At 47.6% G+C, this 17550-nt stretch overlaps 3 protein-coding genes across 6 annotated transcripts in view; 1 reads left to right on the top strand and 2 right to left on the bottom strand.

Moving 5' to 3' along the window:
• The window catches only part of l(2)k09022 (HEAT repeat containing 1 homolog l(2)k09022), a 41472-nt gene extending 27256 nt beyond the window's left edge, over positions 1-14216 (bottom strand). For 2 of the 3 annotated variants that reach the window (XR_011416621.1, XM_070209022.1), the window contains exons 1-3: positions 12948-14216; positions 12610-12878; positions 8317-12099 (exon numbers count right to left, since the gene is read on the bottom strand). Coding sequence is in view for 2 of the 3 variants with exons in the window: in XM_070209022.1 (XP_070065123.1) it covers positions 8317-12099; positions 12610-12878; positions 12948-14116 (5221 nt within the window). In the remaining variant the exon portion in view is untranslated. Of the gene's footprint in view, positions 1-6327; positions 7719-8316; positions 12100-12609; positions 12879-12947 lie in introns of those variants that run through there. The other variant, XM_002052461.4, reaches the window with a different exon arrangement.
• Positions 1095-5389, top strand: LOC6627645 (sodium/hydrogen exchanger 9B2). 2 transcript variants are annotated; one of them, XM_002052460.4, is made up of 6 exons: positions 1095-1175; positions 1248-1523; positions 1825-1936; positions 3455-3700; positions 3769-3941; positions 4010-5388. In XM_002052460.4, exons 2-6 carry the CDS (start codon positions 1260-1262, stop codon positions 5285-5287), a joined length of 2073 nt encoding a protein of 690 aa, XP_002052496.1. In that variant the 5' UTR covers positions 1095-1175; positions 1248-1259; the 3' UTR covers positions 5288-5388. The 2 variants fall into 2 exon arrangements, with proteins under 2 accessions (XP_002052496.1, XP_015028460.1); XM_015172974.3 differs by having other exon boundaries at positions 1109-1191; positions 4010-5389.
• Positions 14217-14368: 152 nt separating the features above from the next.
• Rca1 (Regulator of cyclin A1) lies at positions 14369-16116 on the bottom strand. The gene has a single exon (XM_002052462.4). The coding sequence runs from the start codon at positions 15973-15975 to the stop codon at positions 14629-14631; it is 1347 nt and encodes a 448-aa protein (XP_002052498.1). The 5' UTR covers positions 15976-16116; the 3' UTR covers positions 14369-14628.
• Positions 16117-17550: the final 1434 nt, after the last annotated feature.

The raw sequence follows: 17550 nt of genomic DNA, 5'->3' as shown, positions 1-17550 counted from the left end.
TTTTGCGTAAAAGGGACAGCTGAGTTCCTATATTCAAAGTTTTCAACCCAAGACTTTGCTGTTTTTTAGATGAATCATTAAATACGATTTGTATTTGATTGAGATTTATATTTGCCTGAACACATTTGTATATAAAACAGAAGAAAAGGCAAGGTAAAGTAAAATATTTTCTTTACCTTGCTGATATTTACAAGAATTACTTTTCTTTCTCACAGAAAGATTGATTACCCGAAGATCGGCAAGGCATGAAAGAGCCGATAAATTTGGCATTTATGAAAGTATGTAATACTCAATATAAAAATATAACAAATTAATATAATCTGCATAAGGATTGTTTAATTTATTGAAATAAAAACTGTTTTAATATATCAAAAGCAAATCGCCACAAAATGTCGTCTTACTCCAATGAACAGCTAGTTGTTAATGAAATTCTGCCCTGAATAATACGTTGACATTTTTTCAATATATTCATTTGATGCCATTGAAGTTCTCATTCTTTGTTAATAGCGCTCTTTTGCGTAACCTAATCGCATCGATTTTATGTTACCGATTCCCATTGTGCGGGGTATAACAAAAAGCCAGATTTAACAAACAAACAAACAAAATTCAAAGGCTACACACATATAAGAGAGAGCGAGGAAAAAAAAGGGGGAAAAATGCGATAGAGTAACAAATTTCATTAAATAATTAATTCAGCCTCGTTATTATGAGACGACGATTGTCTACTGGGCGCTCACGTGAATTTGTTTAGACAAAATGCGTCACAATTAAATGACAAACAAACCGATCAAAGCCTAAAACCGACAGCTGCTCGACGAGCTTGACATAAACCAATCCGCGACCATGCCCAGTTTTTTTTTGGGTTTGGGGCGTCGACTAATTAAAGCTAATTATTGCCAAAAAAAATGTTAAGTTTTTTATGGCTAGCTGATATATTATTTTTGTATAAAATAATAAATGTTTGCATTAAGCATTAAGACTTTTCACACATGCCACACGCACGCACACACACACACACACATGTACAGCTGGTGCCCATCGAACCCGCACCCCACCCAAAAGCTGAGCTCAGAGTCGAGCACAGCGCGCGCTGATGAATTTATTTGAACGCTAAACGCCGAACGCGCTAGTTGTGAGGCCCGCGCAACGGATAAATTACGATAATCGAGCGCGAAGTGTGTAATGTATATCGTAAGCAGGCCATAAGCTTCATTAATCGAGTACTCGAACGTCACATAATCCTGCAGAGTCACAAGACGATGACGACCCATGCGGATCGCGGCGATGAGTCCGGCACAGTCGCCACCACGCCGACAAACAGCACGGCCGGACCCGCATCGCTGGCCATCAATGTGCCGGCGGTGCCCGGCAATGAGGCGCAGACACCATCGCCCAATCATAGGAGCAGCATCGTCATCGAGAGCCAGCCGAAGCGGCGTGTCAGCATTGTCTCCGAGCCACCGGCGCTGGGCTCCAACAACTCCGGCTACGATAATCCCGCCTTTGAACGCAAAATCTCGCAGGTGAGTTACGGTCAAGTGATGTGACGGATCGATTAGAGCTGCGCGTCTGCTCCGGGTGATTACGATCGTAACTTTTCGTTTATGCCAGTCATATACTCGTAACACTCGCATATAATATACACACACGCGTGCACATCCATATAATAGATATTGGATGACGGCATTTTTAATGATGCTCGTAATTGTTCAAGTGATCGCCGTGATCAAGTGCCTAGGGATTTACGCGCACTGTTAACTAATCAAAGCTCACAATCTACCCAAAAAAAAAAGAAATACAAAAACAAATTCAATTTCGGCACAGAGCTCAACACATGCACCCCTCGAGATCGGACCGCCCGGTCGCAGGAGAAGCATCCTCAAGGATACATTGGCCCACGACAACGACAGCGATCGTGTTTCGACAAATAGTTATGGTAAGTTAAGATCAGAGTTTGATTCGAATTAAAAAATTTAAGAAAAAAATACACATATATATAGATATTAAGTTAAGGCCACAATTTGATTCGAAAAGAAGAAATTGAAAAACAAAAATGACGTTCCTAAATCTTGATTCCCAATTCGAGAATTGAAAGAGAAAATCTTAAATAGAATTTTTGGTATTTTTTTAAATAACAAACTATAAATTGTTCAAATTGAACTAAGCTAATTTCAATACAAATTTAAAGCTTAAAGATTTGTTTCCACCATTATTTAAATTAAAAAAAAATATTTAACAAATTCTCTTTTCAACTTCTCTTAGTGTAGCTTTATACAGATTATCGGATGAATATGATTATTGGGCTGCAGCAATCAATTTTTGTTAACTTGCGAAAACTCATATTCGTTAGATAATTCAAATTGTTTAATTAAGCACTTGATTGCTTTTTTGCGAATTTGTATTTGAATATGGATCTCATGTGTTTGTATGCAACGATTAGCTGTCAATTAGTTTAGACAATCTACAGCAAGTGTTAAAACATATTTATAATTCGGGGGGCTTTAAATATTGACACAGAATGTCATTAAAGCTTAAAAATGTGATTCATTCTACTTATTTGAGTAAATAATCTCGTCACATTAGTGTTGCGTGTTTGTACTCAAGAGCAATATTGACTGATGTCTTAATTAGTTCGTTTTCTCCAACCTTACATATAAATGCGAAATCTCATAGGCAAAAAGTTCAAGTAGTTAAGTGTAACCGACTGGCAGCTACCCTGTGCTTAGCTTAACTGCCCATCTTTTCATTAGATCGGACATAGTAACTCTTATAATCTTCGAGACATGCTCAAAAAGCGGGAATAAATATAATTAAATTCGATAATTATCGAAGAGTACAAATGATCTGCCAAAAATGCATGGCAAAATTTTCTGAAAAGCTCAGAGAACTTCACGTGATACCAATTAATATTATTAATAAGTCAAGAAAAAATTCAATTGAACTTAAATGCAGACTTAATAATAGATAATTCTTGTGAAAAAAAGAAAAGGGCCTACTTGACCTCCCAGTCAACTTAAGAACATGTGATCGCAAAATTTAATTATTTCGAATATAAATATATTCATATATTATATTTGCGCAGCTGGAATTCGTAATTTCGGGCATTCCAAAATAAATTAAATATACAAAGAGCAAAATGCTTATGTGCAGAATTATAGACAATAATATTGATAATAATAATAATGATAGCAATGATAATTACAAAGACCTACCCAGAGCTCAGAACTGAGAATGTCAGTTAGCAAAAGCAAATGAAATCTTGAACGAATGTCAATTGAATTCGATATCGTAAGGTTGGCATTAACAATTAACGTGCCGCCGGAAAGTGACGTTTCGATTCCGTCTCTAGACATGCAGATGCCACACTTATCATCCAATTAGCGCCAGATTTTAATTTGTTGCGTCTATATATCTAGTGAATACCCTTGATAATGTCTGTCTATTCATGCCGCAGAGAACTACAGACAGAGCGCGCTAGACGTGCTTAATGCCAAATACAATAGCCTGCAGGCAGGACAGGGATCTCCGGACAGCAATGGCAATTACGTGGCACAGTCATGGATATACAATTTCTGCTTGAAGTGCCGCAAGGAGGAGCCATCCGAGTCATGGGAGCCGCCATTCTGGCAAAAGGTTTTCCCCTATCCGCTGTGTCCCACCTTCAGGACTTTCTCCCGCCTGGTCTCGCTCATCTGCATTGGTAAGCTCCACATTCAAATTGTTCCCATTGAGCATATACATATATATATACTTATATATTTATACCAGGTGCGCTACTTTGGATCGTCTCGTTTGTGATCATTGGGCATTCGGCTGCGCCTGGTGGGCAGCTTTTCGATCTGGTTGTGCTCACAGTGGCTGCAAATTTCGGCGGCTATCTCATGTCCTTGGCCACCCTGCCACGCCTCATTGGCATGCTGCTGGTGGGCCTATTGTTTCAGGTGAGTTTCGCTGTGAGTGTCCGTGTTTTGGCTGCTTCACATTATCTGTGTTTTTTTGTTGTTCATAGAACGTCGGCTGGGTGGATCTCGACGGTGACTTCTCCAAGGTGACCGCCCATTTGCGCAAATTCGCGCTTACCATAATTCTGACTCGAGCTGGCCTCGAAATGGATCCGCAAGCCTTCAAGAAGGTGTACAAAACAATACTCAAGCTGGGCATTGTGCCCTGGTTTGTGGAGTTCGGTGTTCTGGCGGTTATGTCCCACTATCTGCTCGGCCTACCGTGGATCTGGGGCTGTCTCATGGGCGCCATTATGGCAGCCATTGCACCAGCCGTCGTCGTGCCCTGCCTGTTCCGGCTGCGCACCAAGGGCTACGGCGTGGCCAAGGGCATACCCACGCTTGTGGTCGCCGTGTCTGGCGTGGACGATGCCATCTCGGTGGCCATTTTCGGCATCATCAGCACGATCATGTTCTCGGACCGTGGCCAGCTCTATCTGATTGCCCAGGTGCCGGTCTGTCTGATTGCCGGCCTGGGCTTCGGCCTCATCTGGGGCCTGTTGGCCCGCATCTTTCCGGAGAAGGGCGACGCCTACGTGGTGCCGCTGCGCACGCTGCTGCTGTTCATCGGCAACCTGGTGGCCATCTATGGCAGCGATAAGCTGGGCTTTGAGGGCGCCGGTCCCTTGGCTGTCGTCTTCTCGTCTTTCATATCCAATTACTTCTGGTGCAAGGATGGCTGGACCATCGATGACAATCCGGTGGGCACTGGTTTCGAGATCTTCTGGATGATCTTTGAGCCCATTCTGTTCGGCGTGACGGGCGCCACGATCAAGCTGCACGAGCTGGATCCGAGCCTGCTTTACATTGGTGCCCTCTGCATTTTCACAGGCGTCATCATACGCATCCTGGTCACAGCTGCTATTGCTATTGGCGATCGCTTGAACATGCGCGAGAAGTTCTTTGTGGGCCTATCCTGGATGGCTAAGGCAACAGTTCAGGCTGCTCTGGGACCTGTGGCTCTCAGGCATTTGGGCGCTGATGCCACAGACGAGGAGCGCAGCTGGGCCAAAACAGTTCAAACCATTTGCATTTTTAGCATATTGCTGACAGCTCCCTTGGGCGCGATCCTGATATCCGTGACTGGGCCCAGGATGCTGACAAAGACGAAACAGGCTCAGCAGAATCTCACTGGCTGGCGTCGACCCTCCATACGCGACATCAGCATTATCGACGAGGAGGAGGAGCGCGAAGATCCCGAGCTGCCGCAGGACAAGCAGACCCAGGATAATACCCAAAGCAATTCACAATTTCCAAACTTTTCATACACTCCATACAACAAGTAGTTGGGAGACAAATTCAACGCAGGCGCCAATTACTCTTAAGCCCAACGAATTGTTAATTCTTTTTACTTTGTACAATAAAAGCCAAAAGTAAAAAAAATAATTACACACACAATTTCCACATCCATCCACATTAAAGTACATTGGTGAAAGTCGGTTTAAATATTTCCATGAAACGATGCCGGACTCGAATCGGTCGGATTCAAAACAGCTTTTCAGTCTGAAGTTTTATAACGTTTTGCTGCACTCCTTCGATAAATATAAATAATCTTGATCCAGGCTTGTAGATTACAAGAGCTGAAGACACCAAATTTGGTACGTCGATTCTCGATTTGCATGGATAAAACTACAGAATTTTACTTCGAGCCCCAGAAATAGGTAACGCCTTTAGCTAAGGCACTGCGAAATAATTGAGCTATCGCTTTTAAAATTCCAAATATCATTAATAAATTTGACATTGTCTGCCAATTGCCAATCCGATTTCAGGCAGGTAAAATATATGAGAGACAATAATTTCGATAACAATTTTCCTATAAATCATTTTTCCATCTCAGGCTTCAATCTGCTGCAATTGACTATAAATATATTTTATGGCCTATTGTTGAATATATATATTTTTTATTTTTTTAGAGCTTTGCAGTAGCCGTCGCAGTCAGCTGTATTGGCTGTTAAGCTCGTTTACAATGACATCAGGGATCATTAAAGTGAGAGAGATAATTGTGAATGTAAAAACTTTACACTGTCAAAAAACAAAAAAAATGACTGATAGTAAATCATTTATAAATACTAGACTCGTGTTCTACTAAACTGCATTTGGTATTCAATTCTCTAGATAATAAACTTTGCGTTTCAGTTTTAGATTTCCACTCATTTTCCGCTCGTGTGGGTGAAATATTCAAAATCGATTGTGTTTAGTAATTGATTAACGGCTTATACTATATCTTAAAGAGGCTTTAAGCAAACTGGACTTTGCTCATTCAACCTGTCAATCTCATTTTTCAGCTTGAAATAGTACAAAGATGCGTTAAGGCTGATATATCAAATAAATTGGCAAAAATAGTATATATTATTAATTGTCTTTGAATAAAAATAGAAATCGTAATGTTTAGAAGATCTCAATACTCTGCAGTACTTCGGATAAGTCCATTTTAAAAATCTTCTGAAGTTTTCTATAGAACTTGCATAGCACAAATCCATTAATTAGTCCATTAGCATGATGTGCTCGGAAATTGTAAGCGGCTAAATGAATCTTGAGCGGAAGAAGGTTTGACCTGAGCTTATAAATATTTTTGCACGGGTTCGCCGAGAATAGTTTCCAATTCTTGGACAGCGCTGCGCGTGTTCTTCTCGACACGATCGTGCTCATCCTCGAGCAGTTCGGCTATGAACGGCACCGTCTCCGGCAGCAGGGGGGCAAAGCTCTCGCCCAGCTTGCGGGCAATGGCCACGCTGGTGTTGAAGGCCAGGATGCGTACCTCGGGCGTGCTGGTGCGCGTCTTGAGCAGCACCTGGTTGTTGAGCTGCTTCCATAGCACATCGTTGGTGGCAGCAGCCAGCTGGGCAATGCAGTCGCTCAGAGTTTGCTGCAGCTGCTCGCGATCGCTGGCCAGCACCAAGCTGTTCTCCAGCTGATCCACGAGCGGCGGCATCAGAGTGCGGAATCGATGATCGTTGACAAAGTCGCTGCTGCAGTGCAGGAACACATGATGCAATGTGCTGAGTATGGCCGACAGCAGTTCCACAACGTTCTCGACGTCCACATCTTCGGCCAGCTCCTGACGCAATGTGTTGTGTTCCTGCAGTAGCCGTGCAGCATCCTCGATAAAATCGCCCGCGAAGAGCACGAACAGCGACTTGAGCGCCTCAGCAATGCGTTTGGTCAGCAGAAAGTAGGTGAGCTGCGGTTCCAAATCCTTGCGCTCCATGGCCCACTTATGAACCCGGCCAAACATGGGCCGGAAACTCGTCTCGGACAGCTTAAGTATCCAGGCCACAAAAGTCTCAATCACGGATGCCTCAATATCCGCCAGGCGCTGCCGCTGCAGCTGACGTCCGCGCACCTGCAGCCGGAATTCAAGCGCCTGAAGGAAGAGCTCAGAAAGCGGTTCCTGCACGGCCTGTAGATCGGCATTTCCATTGTGCTTAATGCAGGGCAGCAGTAGCTGCCGCATAAGCATGCCCAGCTCGTCGTAGGCCTGCGCCTCCAACAGGCTTTCGTAGGTCTTGGCACAGCTGGGCACCAAAATGCGAGCCTCCACGCCCTGCGCCACCGCCGTCCACACGTCCACAATGCGCAGCTTGAGGGCCTGGGTGCGCTTGTCCAGCGCCAGCTGTGCACTCTCCAGCTGTACCGAGAGTCTTATGAGCGCGCCGATAATATCCACCAGATAGGGTCCCAGGAAGAGCGGCAGTGTCAGGAATAGCTTGTGCATGGCTTTAAGTAGAAGGCAGGATGAATTCCACGTTAATATTGTGCAAGAATAACTGTGACAAATCCGAATCCTACATGGTTTTCTAGCGATGCAGTGATATAATGGATTCCTTTTATTTATGAATGATATTATTAAAGTGCGTAGATTCGATTCTTCCTCCTTTTCTCCAAAGCGCTGGACTCTGTCTTTTAGAGTTAAACATTTCCAAAATTTTTGGGAGTATGTTGGGAGATATTCCAAAAAGTGGAAAATTATTTATCTGTGTATACTGCACAAGAACCTTCATACATTATTTAAGGTATATGGCTCTTGAATTCCTTGAGGCTTGCTTAAAAATCCTTGTCTTAAAATGGATATTTATGAATTTTGTGCGATTAGGAGGATATCCAAAACTAATGCTCGTTTTTGAAAAATGTCCAATTTCTAGATTTGACAGTACTCCGGAAAAACAAAAGAAGAAAGAGGGACATACAGACTTGGCTAGATCGACCTGATCAAAAACCGAATACTTTGTGGGACGGGAAATGCTTGCTTCCGTTTGCGCACAAACAATCCTCAATTTTTACCAAGCTAAAGATTGATATAGACAATAAGACTCACCTGTAACCAGTGCGGAGCAGACATAGTCGGGCGCTTGTCGTTGGGTTAGCAGCAGCTGCACCTGTTCCTTGAGCAATTCGGTTAGCTGTGGCGCAAACTTGGGCAGCTGGGCCAGGGCGTGCGCCTTGATGCTGCCGCAAATCTCGACAAGGGTGAGCACCACATTGCCGACGACAGCCTTGGGCACATTGGCGCGTCGCTTGGTGATGCGCGTCAGCTTGGCCAGCAGTGTGCGACACTCCTCGACATAGTCGCGTCCATGGCGATGGGCCAGCAGCTGCATGGCGTGCAGGGCCGTCTGCTGCAGCTGCGCCTGCTGAGCATTGCTGCCGCCCGTGGTGTCCAGCACGCCGTCAATGATGGCGCCCAGCGGCTCGAAGAGCACACCAAAGTGCGCCGCCTGGGACTGGGCAAAGTAATCGCTGGGTGGCGTCAGTTTGGTGACCAGCAGCTCGAGCACCTTGATGCGCACATAGATCAGCTCGTGCTGCAGCAGCTCTGTGATCACATTGAGGAAATACTCGGGCGAGAGCAGCCCAATCGCATTGTCCAGTACATCGTGCACATGATTCGCCAGCACGCGCCAATATTTCTCCAGCGACGGCGACGCCGAGCCCGTCGCCAATTGCAGTGCATTATTGACCACGCCCACATAGGCAAGTGTCTTGAGTATAAAGTTTTGATAGAGTGGCCGCAGCTGCTCCAGCTGCTGCGTCCTGGGGCTGCCTAGTTTGGCCTGGAACTCTACGGCGCTGCTCAGCCCGGACAGATAGTCCATGATGAGGTATTTATAGTGTCGCAGCTGCTTGAAGCTGCGCGTGCGCACATCGAACAGCTGCTGTTCGGGTGAGATGTTGTTGCCGGCTGCCGGGACTTGGCTCTGCGTCTCCTTGTTGATGGGCAGCTTGGCCAGATAGTCGAGCAGCTGTATGCACGTGTCCAGTATGATCTCGGGCTGCTCGAACATCAGTGTTAGCTCGCGGGCAAACTCCACGCGCGACTTGTCCAAGGATTTGGTCGGCTTGCCCGACTGTGCGGGCGTCTGTTCCAGCAGCATTTGCGACTCGAAAATGATGCACAGAAATTGCCACAGATGCTGGCGGGGATCGAGCACACGAAAGAGCGTGTCGTAGAGCGGCAGGCGACGATGCACCGGCACATCCGTGCATATATCCGCAAACACCTTCAGCACGGCAATGACTAGGCGATCGCGCTGTGCGCCAGACTGCAGCAGGAGCGTGGGCACAATGGTCTCCACCACGTTCTTGATAATGTGCAGACTGAAGGCGTCGTCGTGGCGCGCCACCGTAGAGCCCACGAACGTAAAGATCTCGACTATCTTGTGCAGCACCTGCTGCGGATACAGGGCGGCGCAGCGTGTAAGGAAGAGCAGCGCATGCTGTTGCGTTTGCGGATTTTGTGTGTTGCGCAGACATTGGACCACCTGCTCGATGCGGAAACAGGACTCGGGCAGCACCTTAGACAGTTGGACGCCGGCCGCCTGCGACACGTCGCAGCAGTGCAGCAGGCTCGAGAGAATCAGTTGTTTGGGATATTCGGCAGCGCTGTGCTCCTCCAGCTGCAGGCACAGCTGCAGCAGCTCAAAGAGCGAGGGTATCAGCTGCTCGGCGCCCACCAGCTGTTTCTTGTGTTCCAGCAGCTCGAGCAGCGTCATGCCCTGCTTCCAGGTCACACAGGTCAAATCCAGTTTGGTATTTGGCTGGCCACGGCGTCGCTCCGGCTGCTTGGCCGGAATGATGCGCGTGCTCTTGCTGCACATGCTGGCCAGCATGCCAATCAGGGGCTGACACTCGATGCTGCAGCGCTTGAGCAGACGATGGGCCGCCAGAAAGATGCTATCGTTGTCGGATGCAGTGGCCGCCTCCACAATAAGCTGCAGCAGCTTCACCTTATGCTGGCTCTGCAGCTGCTCGTAGGTCTCCGGCGTCAGCGAATTGAGCAGCACGCAGGGCAGCGGCTGCAACTTCTGCTCCAGCTGCACATAAGTCGTGTGCTGCTTGAAGCTCGCCTCCAGCAGCTGCCAGGCGGCGGGCTGGTGCTTGAGAACGCCCAAGCCGACGGCGCCTTCGAAGCGTTCGATGACAGCGCAGTAGATGTCGCTATATGGCCAGTTCAGCTGCGCCAGCTGCGATGTGTCCTTGCTGGCATCGTGCCTGGATGCCGCCCGCAGCGCTGCCTCGCCCAGCGGCAGCAGCGCCGTCAGCAGCGTCTCGTTGTTCATGTGTTTCAGTGCCCGCAGCAGCGAGGCGGTGCATATGGCCGGTTGTGTCACATCGCAGACCAGCTCCAGCAGCGTGCGACGCAGCTTGGCCAGCAGCAGCTTCTCGCGCGGAGTGCATTTGCTGCTCTGCAATATAGTGTGCAGGATGAGCGCGTATTGTTCGTGATCCATGCATAGTTCGCTCTGGCGTCGCAGCAGACATTCGACCAGATGGGCCACATGTGGCTCCAGCTGCGTGAGCTCGAGCAGCTGAAGCGTGGCCAGCGCCTGTTGGCGCAAAGTTTGCAGCGGCGAATTGCAGGCATTGGCGATGCGCAGCACGTGCAACAGGCTGCAGCTGACCACAGCCGGGCGCGTTCGCAGCAGCGCCTGCAGCAGCTGGAAGCCGCGCACGCGCAACAGCGCATAGTCCTCGGCATTTCCATACAGCTCGGGCAGCGTCTCGTATACATAAAAGTTGCATAGGAAATCCAGTTTTTGGTGCGCCTCGGGCAGCATATGATTCAGACAATCCTTGAGCGCGCGCGTCCATTCTTTGCGTTCGGCGGGCGCACACTGCTCTGCATAAACCCGACTGCTCAGCGTGTCCAGCAGCAGCAGGCACAGGCGCAGCTCCTCGCTTAACTCTGTCCAGGGCAGCGTCGCGAGCTCGCTGAACTTTGTATTCTTGGCCACGGTTTGTAGAAAGTCCGCGTAGAGCTGTAGCGGCACATGATTTTTATTGCCGTTGGCGTGGCTGGCGTTCTCCTTGGTCAGACGAAACTGAAATCCTTGCGTGTAGACGCCCACGCGCTGCAGCATGTGCAAACTTTCAGCGGTGGTCAGCTCACGTTTCGCATAGGCCGTGAGCAACAGCAGCAGGTGCGTCAGCTGGGACGCCTCGCCGCGCAGGTAGGCAACGCCGCCATGCTGCTCCACGCTCTCGAGCAGCGCCAGCTGTTGTTTGCCCGCCTGCGTCACATTGGCGATAACATCGAGAAACTTTTTGCGATGCTGCCACACATTGAACTCGCCATGTTCCGTGCTCACCTCCAGCTGCCCCAGAAATGGCAGCTTGCTGGCGAAATTGCTGCTCAATATGATTAGCAAGGCGGCATGCTCCCTGGCGTTGAGGGCATCGCAGGGAAACAGATAGGGCATCAAGGCCAGCAGCAGCAGATTTGTATCGTAATTGTCGCTCACTGCAGCTGTGGTCAGATGCTGCACCACTTGCGGCACCACCGCATCCCATTGCGTCCCGCGTTGCTGCTGAGCACGCTGCAGCAGCTCGCACAGCGTCTGGGCAAAGATTGCGGCGCCCATCATCTCTACAAAGTCTACGGTGGGCAGCGTGAGCAGCGCCGAGACCACAGCCGGGCTATCGTCCTTGATCCGATCGGGTAGGCACTCCTGCAGCAGGCGATAGCTGCGCTCCCGCCGCTTGGCCACTTTCAGGTTCTGCAGCAGCTGCTGCACTGCGGCCAAGCGCCAATCAGCGCTGTAATGGTAGAGTTTCTCATATGCCCGTTTTGCCTTCTCGTCGTTTGTGTTGAGTCGAAAGCCTGCGGAAAAGCGGAAATTAGAGTTCTGCATGGAAGAGTTTCATTCTCACTTAAGCTAAGATTCTGATTTCTTTAGTACAAATGTTAGCATAACAAAAAAAAAAGAGTTGCTCTAGGAAGTAAAAGCTTTTTATAATTTTAATTTAAATTGAATGCAAGAGGAAGTCTTTAGCATGATCAAGGAATTTTTACAGACTAACAAGAAGTTGGATTAAAGTGTTTATACAGACATCCAGAACGATTTGGTTAGATAGTCAGACAGTTGAGGATAATTAAGATTATATACATCTATAAAATCATATGAAAGACCAAACTTATCTTCAAAATTAGAATTTTTCCTAATCTAACAAGTATATTGAACGATTTTGAAAACATTTCCTGTGAAAGTGAGGCTATTGTTACCTTCTGTCTGTCTGTTACAAACAATATCACGTTTGCTTGAAAGTGCTTTCTAAATAGTTCAATTGGTTTTCTTATGTTATAGTTACTAAATGTAACAGCTCGACCTACCCAATGCCAGTTTTAAGGCCTTCTGCCGATTGCTCGTATTGGATTTGGCACTTAGGGCCGCCTTCACGCTCAAGTCAAAGGCCTCCGGATAGCGACGTTCTAGTTTCTCCAGAAACTCTGTGTACCAAGTGTGGAAATTGGTCTTGGCTGGCATCATTTCGTCATCTGAATCAATGATAATAGTATCCTCTTCATCCTCATTTGAGTTAGTGTCCATGGGCGTGGATTCATGCTCAGCTTCCACGTCCACAAAAGTGTCCAGAAAACAACTGAGAGAGAGAGAGAGAGTAAATTATAAGATTGAGGGATTTAGAGGGTAACGAGTTAAGCGACTCTACTTGATAAGCTGCTGAGCGGTGGGCTTGGAGAAGGGCACATCAGCCAACAGACTGTCGAGGAACTGCTGATGTGAAGCTGTGGCGGCATCTCCCTCGCGTATGGCAGCCACGGCGCCGCGCATTAGGGGCATGCAAATAGCTTGAATGGCAATGTTCTCCTTGGCCAGCGAGGCCAATGCGGTTATTAGCCATTTCTGGCAGACCAGATTTAGCATGGTTTTCGGCGTGAATTGCGGCTTTGCCGCCTGTTGCTTGTCGTGTATCCAGATGAGCAGCAGCAGCGCCGTCGTGTGCAGGCGCTCGAAGGTGCAATTGGCCACACGCTCGAGTAAAGCATCACAGACCTTTGTCTTGAGCTTGGTGCGCGAGACGAGCTGGGCCACAATCACGTACGAGGCGGCCACATAGTCTACGGTGTCTGAGACAAGGCCCTTGAGTAGCGACTCCAGTATGGTGGCAATGTGCCAGTCCTCGAGCGGCTTGGCCGTCTGCAGGGCGCCCACCACAACGGTGGCATAGAAATTCAGCTGCGCTTGAAGCTGATGAGCACGCGGACCCAGCTCCTTGACCGCCTTGCGTGTGCTGCAGCAGATGAAGCTGAGGAAGGCAGGCACGCTCGCTGCACGATTTACTATGGCCGTCTTGGAGAGCGGCACGCCGGGTCGCTGCAGTCGACGCAGCCAGAACCAATCCTCGTCCGATTGGCGCAGTCGCATTGTCTGTAGCACCTGCACAAATGTGTTTGTCTCATGGTAGGGCATTATCAGAGCCATCACCTCCTGCCGGTTGTACTCGTGCACCTGGAAGCGGCGCAACAGCCACTCAAAGCACATGTGCGCCGGGCGCAACAGAAAATAAGGCGACAAGAGACGCAAAAATTTCGCAATTGAAGCATCGAGCAACTTGTTAACATCCGACTGCTCCACGGCGCGCTCCAGCGTGAGTGTGGCCTCATCGAAGAGCGTCAACTGGAACTCCTTGAACGTTGGATTAAAGGCAGTCAACTCCAGCAGGCCGCTCAGCCCGATCTCGTAAATGGCGCGTCTGTCTTTGGTGGCTGCCTCCTTTGGATTGAATAATATTGAGGCACGACTGCGTGCATCCGCTAACGTAACCGACGTTTGCGGCGCAGCCAAGTTTTGTAGCTGTTGAGCCAATGACGTTGTCATTTTTGTACAGCTCCTTTGCGTGTAAAAACACTTTAGACAAATGTAAAATGGGCAGCAACTATTCCACACGTGTTTCGGCGGTAAGTACTAAAATGATTATATCGATAATAGTATCGAAGTGTGCGGCAGGTTAATCGATAGTTTCAACTGTTTCACGACACTTTATGACGTCACAACTTTTATGCTGCGATGACATTTAACATAAATTAATTCAGTTGGATTTCTTCTGGTTTCCGCTAGGACACATTTAAGTTATTTGTTTACAAATTAGTTTATTTTCGTTGTTCGTGTAATGTAAAAAGTATCTTACTTCTATTTAATCTCACAGAGGTACAAGAATGTTGAGCATACGTTACAGCAAAGAAAAATAAAACTTGATGACATCGAAATGTGCACGCGCGGAACTAATGAGATGTGGACGATTATAATACTAGTTAAACATGTAAAAAAACCTTGGTACAGTTGAATATTTGATAACTAAAGCTAAGGATTCAAATTGTGTTTGCTTTTGCCTAAAAGTTTAAACGCTTCAGCGAGTTCTTGCGGCTGAGCTTGTAATCGCAGTTCTGGTTGCGCTTGGGCGGCGTCAATCTCTCGCTGGGCATCATCACTTTGGAGGGCGTGCCCAGCTCGGTGACCAGGCACTTGGCGCCCGGATGCGGCGGGCAGCAGCAGTGCACACAAAAGCGAAATTTGCAAAAAACGCTGGTGCACTCGCCAATGGAATGCGGTGTGGCAGCGGAGCCGGCGACGGCGGCGGCATCATTCTCGTCCGGCGAGCTTTTCACCTCGTCCAGCGAATAGAAGCGCGCCAGGGCGGCCTTTGGCTCGCTGAAGGAGCACACGTGTGGTAATGTTTGCGAAAGGGCAGCTCTCGGCGGTCCGTGACGACTCATCAGTGGCGTCTGCTCGGCCGTGCGGCTGTAGAAGACTTTGCTGCACTTGCCGCAGCGCGGGCATTTGATGCGCTGCAACTGCTCCACCAGCAGGCAATTGTCGTCCTTGGGCACGTTCCTATAGTTATCGTGTTTGTTTGGTTTGTGTATGGCATTGGATGGCTGTAATGGCACTAAGTGTTTGTTCAGGGTCTTGGACAGCATGCGTCCACGCTTCACTGTGTGTGTGTTCTCCTTGGTGAGGTTCATTTTGAAGCGATGGTTTTGCAGTCGCTCCGTTGCACGCTGGCTCTTGTAGACCGCCTGGGCCCAGCGCTCCGACACCTTGGTCATGACGTCCAGCGTATGGGAGCTGACATGGGCCAGTATGCACTCCAGCGCGGGCAGCGTGTTGCTCAGCATGCCAACGATGTCCAGATGCTCGAAGCCGTCGTAGTAGCGTGTGCGGCAGATGGGCGCAAGCGCCGGCTGTGGAAACAGCTTCTTCTTGGACTTCTTGGGGCTGCTGTGATGCGCCATGGGCTGGTAATGCGATTTGCGGCGCTTGGTGGCGCACAGCAGCAGCGGCGATTTGCCCGCCTGCCCACCATGCTCGTCCTCGCTCTCCTCCAGCTGCACGCAGCTGGCCGCCGGCAGACTCAGCGATTTGTGCCACAGCGTTCTGTGCGCTGTCGAATTGGATTCATTGCAGTTGCTGCTGCTGCTGTTCGGCGTTTGGAATTGTATCGAATCGTATCTTGACTTTTGCAAGCGTCCCTGTGTTACCGTCGCCGTTGTCGTATTGGATGCATTGCGGCAGTTCTCCGTTTCACTATCACGTTCAAACAAAAATGGCGCCTCCACGGTTGAGTTGTGCAGCACTTTAAAGGACGCATAGCCCGACTCGTCCATTGCACTGTCCGCATCCAGTGATTTGCTGCCGGAGCACAGTTTCTGTAATACTTTGCGATTGTAGGCGCTCATTTTGAAATGAGAATGCCAATAAATTTGTCGTTTAATTTTTACATTTGTCTTTCCTTTTCTTTTTTTTTTTGGCTGCTTGTTTTTGTCGCAGTTGGCGTCGCTGCAAATCTTAGCGTTGTTTAATTAATATCGCTGCATGCGCATATCGATAGATAGCTCCTATCGATAGCTGGTAGGAATAATATGGGAACTGTACGCAAAGCTAGTTGCTATGTTACTCTTTGCGTGTACTGTCGTAAGCTAATATGCATGAAATTTGTAATCAACAGTTGCATTTGAAAAATCTACAAATTGGGCCCATGCTGAAACAAATTATATTTTGAAATGTTACTTTCTTCTGAAAATGTATTTGTTTGTTTTTCGATGTATACTTTGTGAGTTAAGGCTGTTTTTTTTGTATTGACTAACGGTTATCTCCAGGTACATGCCTACTGCATAATTTATATTAAAAAGGTAGCATCGATTATATTCCCACTGTTGTCGCCGATTAAGAACAGGACACTCGATGATAATCTGGCCAGGGCATCAATGTCATCAAATTAACAAAATCCCTCAATAATTAATCATTTGCTCTGTTTCAGGTTTCCCTCAAACAGAGCGCTGTCTCTGTCTAACACAAATGCCTGCCAGTTCTCTCTCTCTCTCTCTAGCTCTCACACTCACTTATGGGTCCATTTGACAAATTTGCCGGCTCAAGTTTTGTGCAAATCATGCCGAGGCATAGATTTCGAATTCATGTGAAAATCATGCTCTGCCCACCGCAATCAACCCCTCGTCGTGCTGATAGTTTCATCAGCTGTCCTTATTTTGTCCTGGTTTTTCACCAACTTCATCCACTTGCTGCAGGACCAGGACAGTGCAAAAGAGACAGCGTAGCTCAGTCGGGTGGGAGCAGGGGCAGGGGCTTGGGTGGGCCAAGAGAAAATCAATGAATGATATTTCTTTATGAGGCTCAATTATTTGTTGCGGGGATTTGCTTTTCTTCCATTTCAGTCATCCGGGTGCGTGCCTCATTGTCCTTTTAAATGCTTTGGCAAAATATTTTGGGTATTTGTGCAGCGCCTTTTGTCCTGCCCCATGCAGCCGCAAGTAGCAAGGAGTCGGCGCCTGCGTTAATATTTTATGAATATTTGCTCATTTATTGTTTTGCATTATTTATGCGTTTATCATTATCCCCGACACAGTCCCAGAACAGAGCAAGACGGGCAAAGATTTTTGTTTTGATTTTAATTAAATCGACAGACGCACATCGGCTTAATTTAAAGTCATTTGTCCGTCCAAATCCCTCGTTTCAAAAGTTTTCGGTGGGCGTTTTGGTTGATAATTGCTGCCAGGAGCCGAGCATATTTGGATATAAATTTGCGGTTTATTGGTTAAGTTGTCTAGCCCAACACAAAGTCGGATTTGCAGTCTTTTTTATATGCGTTTTTAATTGCTTCATTACGGGCCTTTATTATTTCCATAATAAGAATTTCGAATAATTCTTATATATTTAACCTATATTATTAATGTTAATATACACATGCATATATGTACATGCATACACATGCAAACAAGTGCATACATATGTTACTT

The sequence above is a fragment of the Drosophila virilis genome, chromosome 4, assembly GCF_030788295.1.
Source record: "Drosophila virilis strain 15010-1051.87 chromosome 4, Dvir_AGI_RSII-ME, whole genome shotgun sequence".
Classification (NCBI taxonomy): Eukaryota; Metazoa; Arthropoda; class Insecta; order Diptera; family Drosophilidae; genus Drosophila; species Drosophila virilis.
Note: the sequence above shows the minus strand (reverse complement) of the source record. Positions and strands in the feature narration are given on the sequence as shown.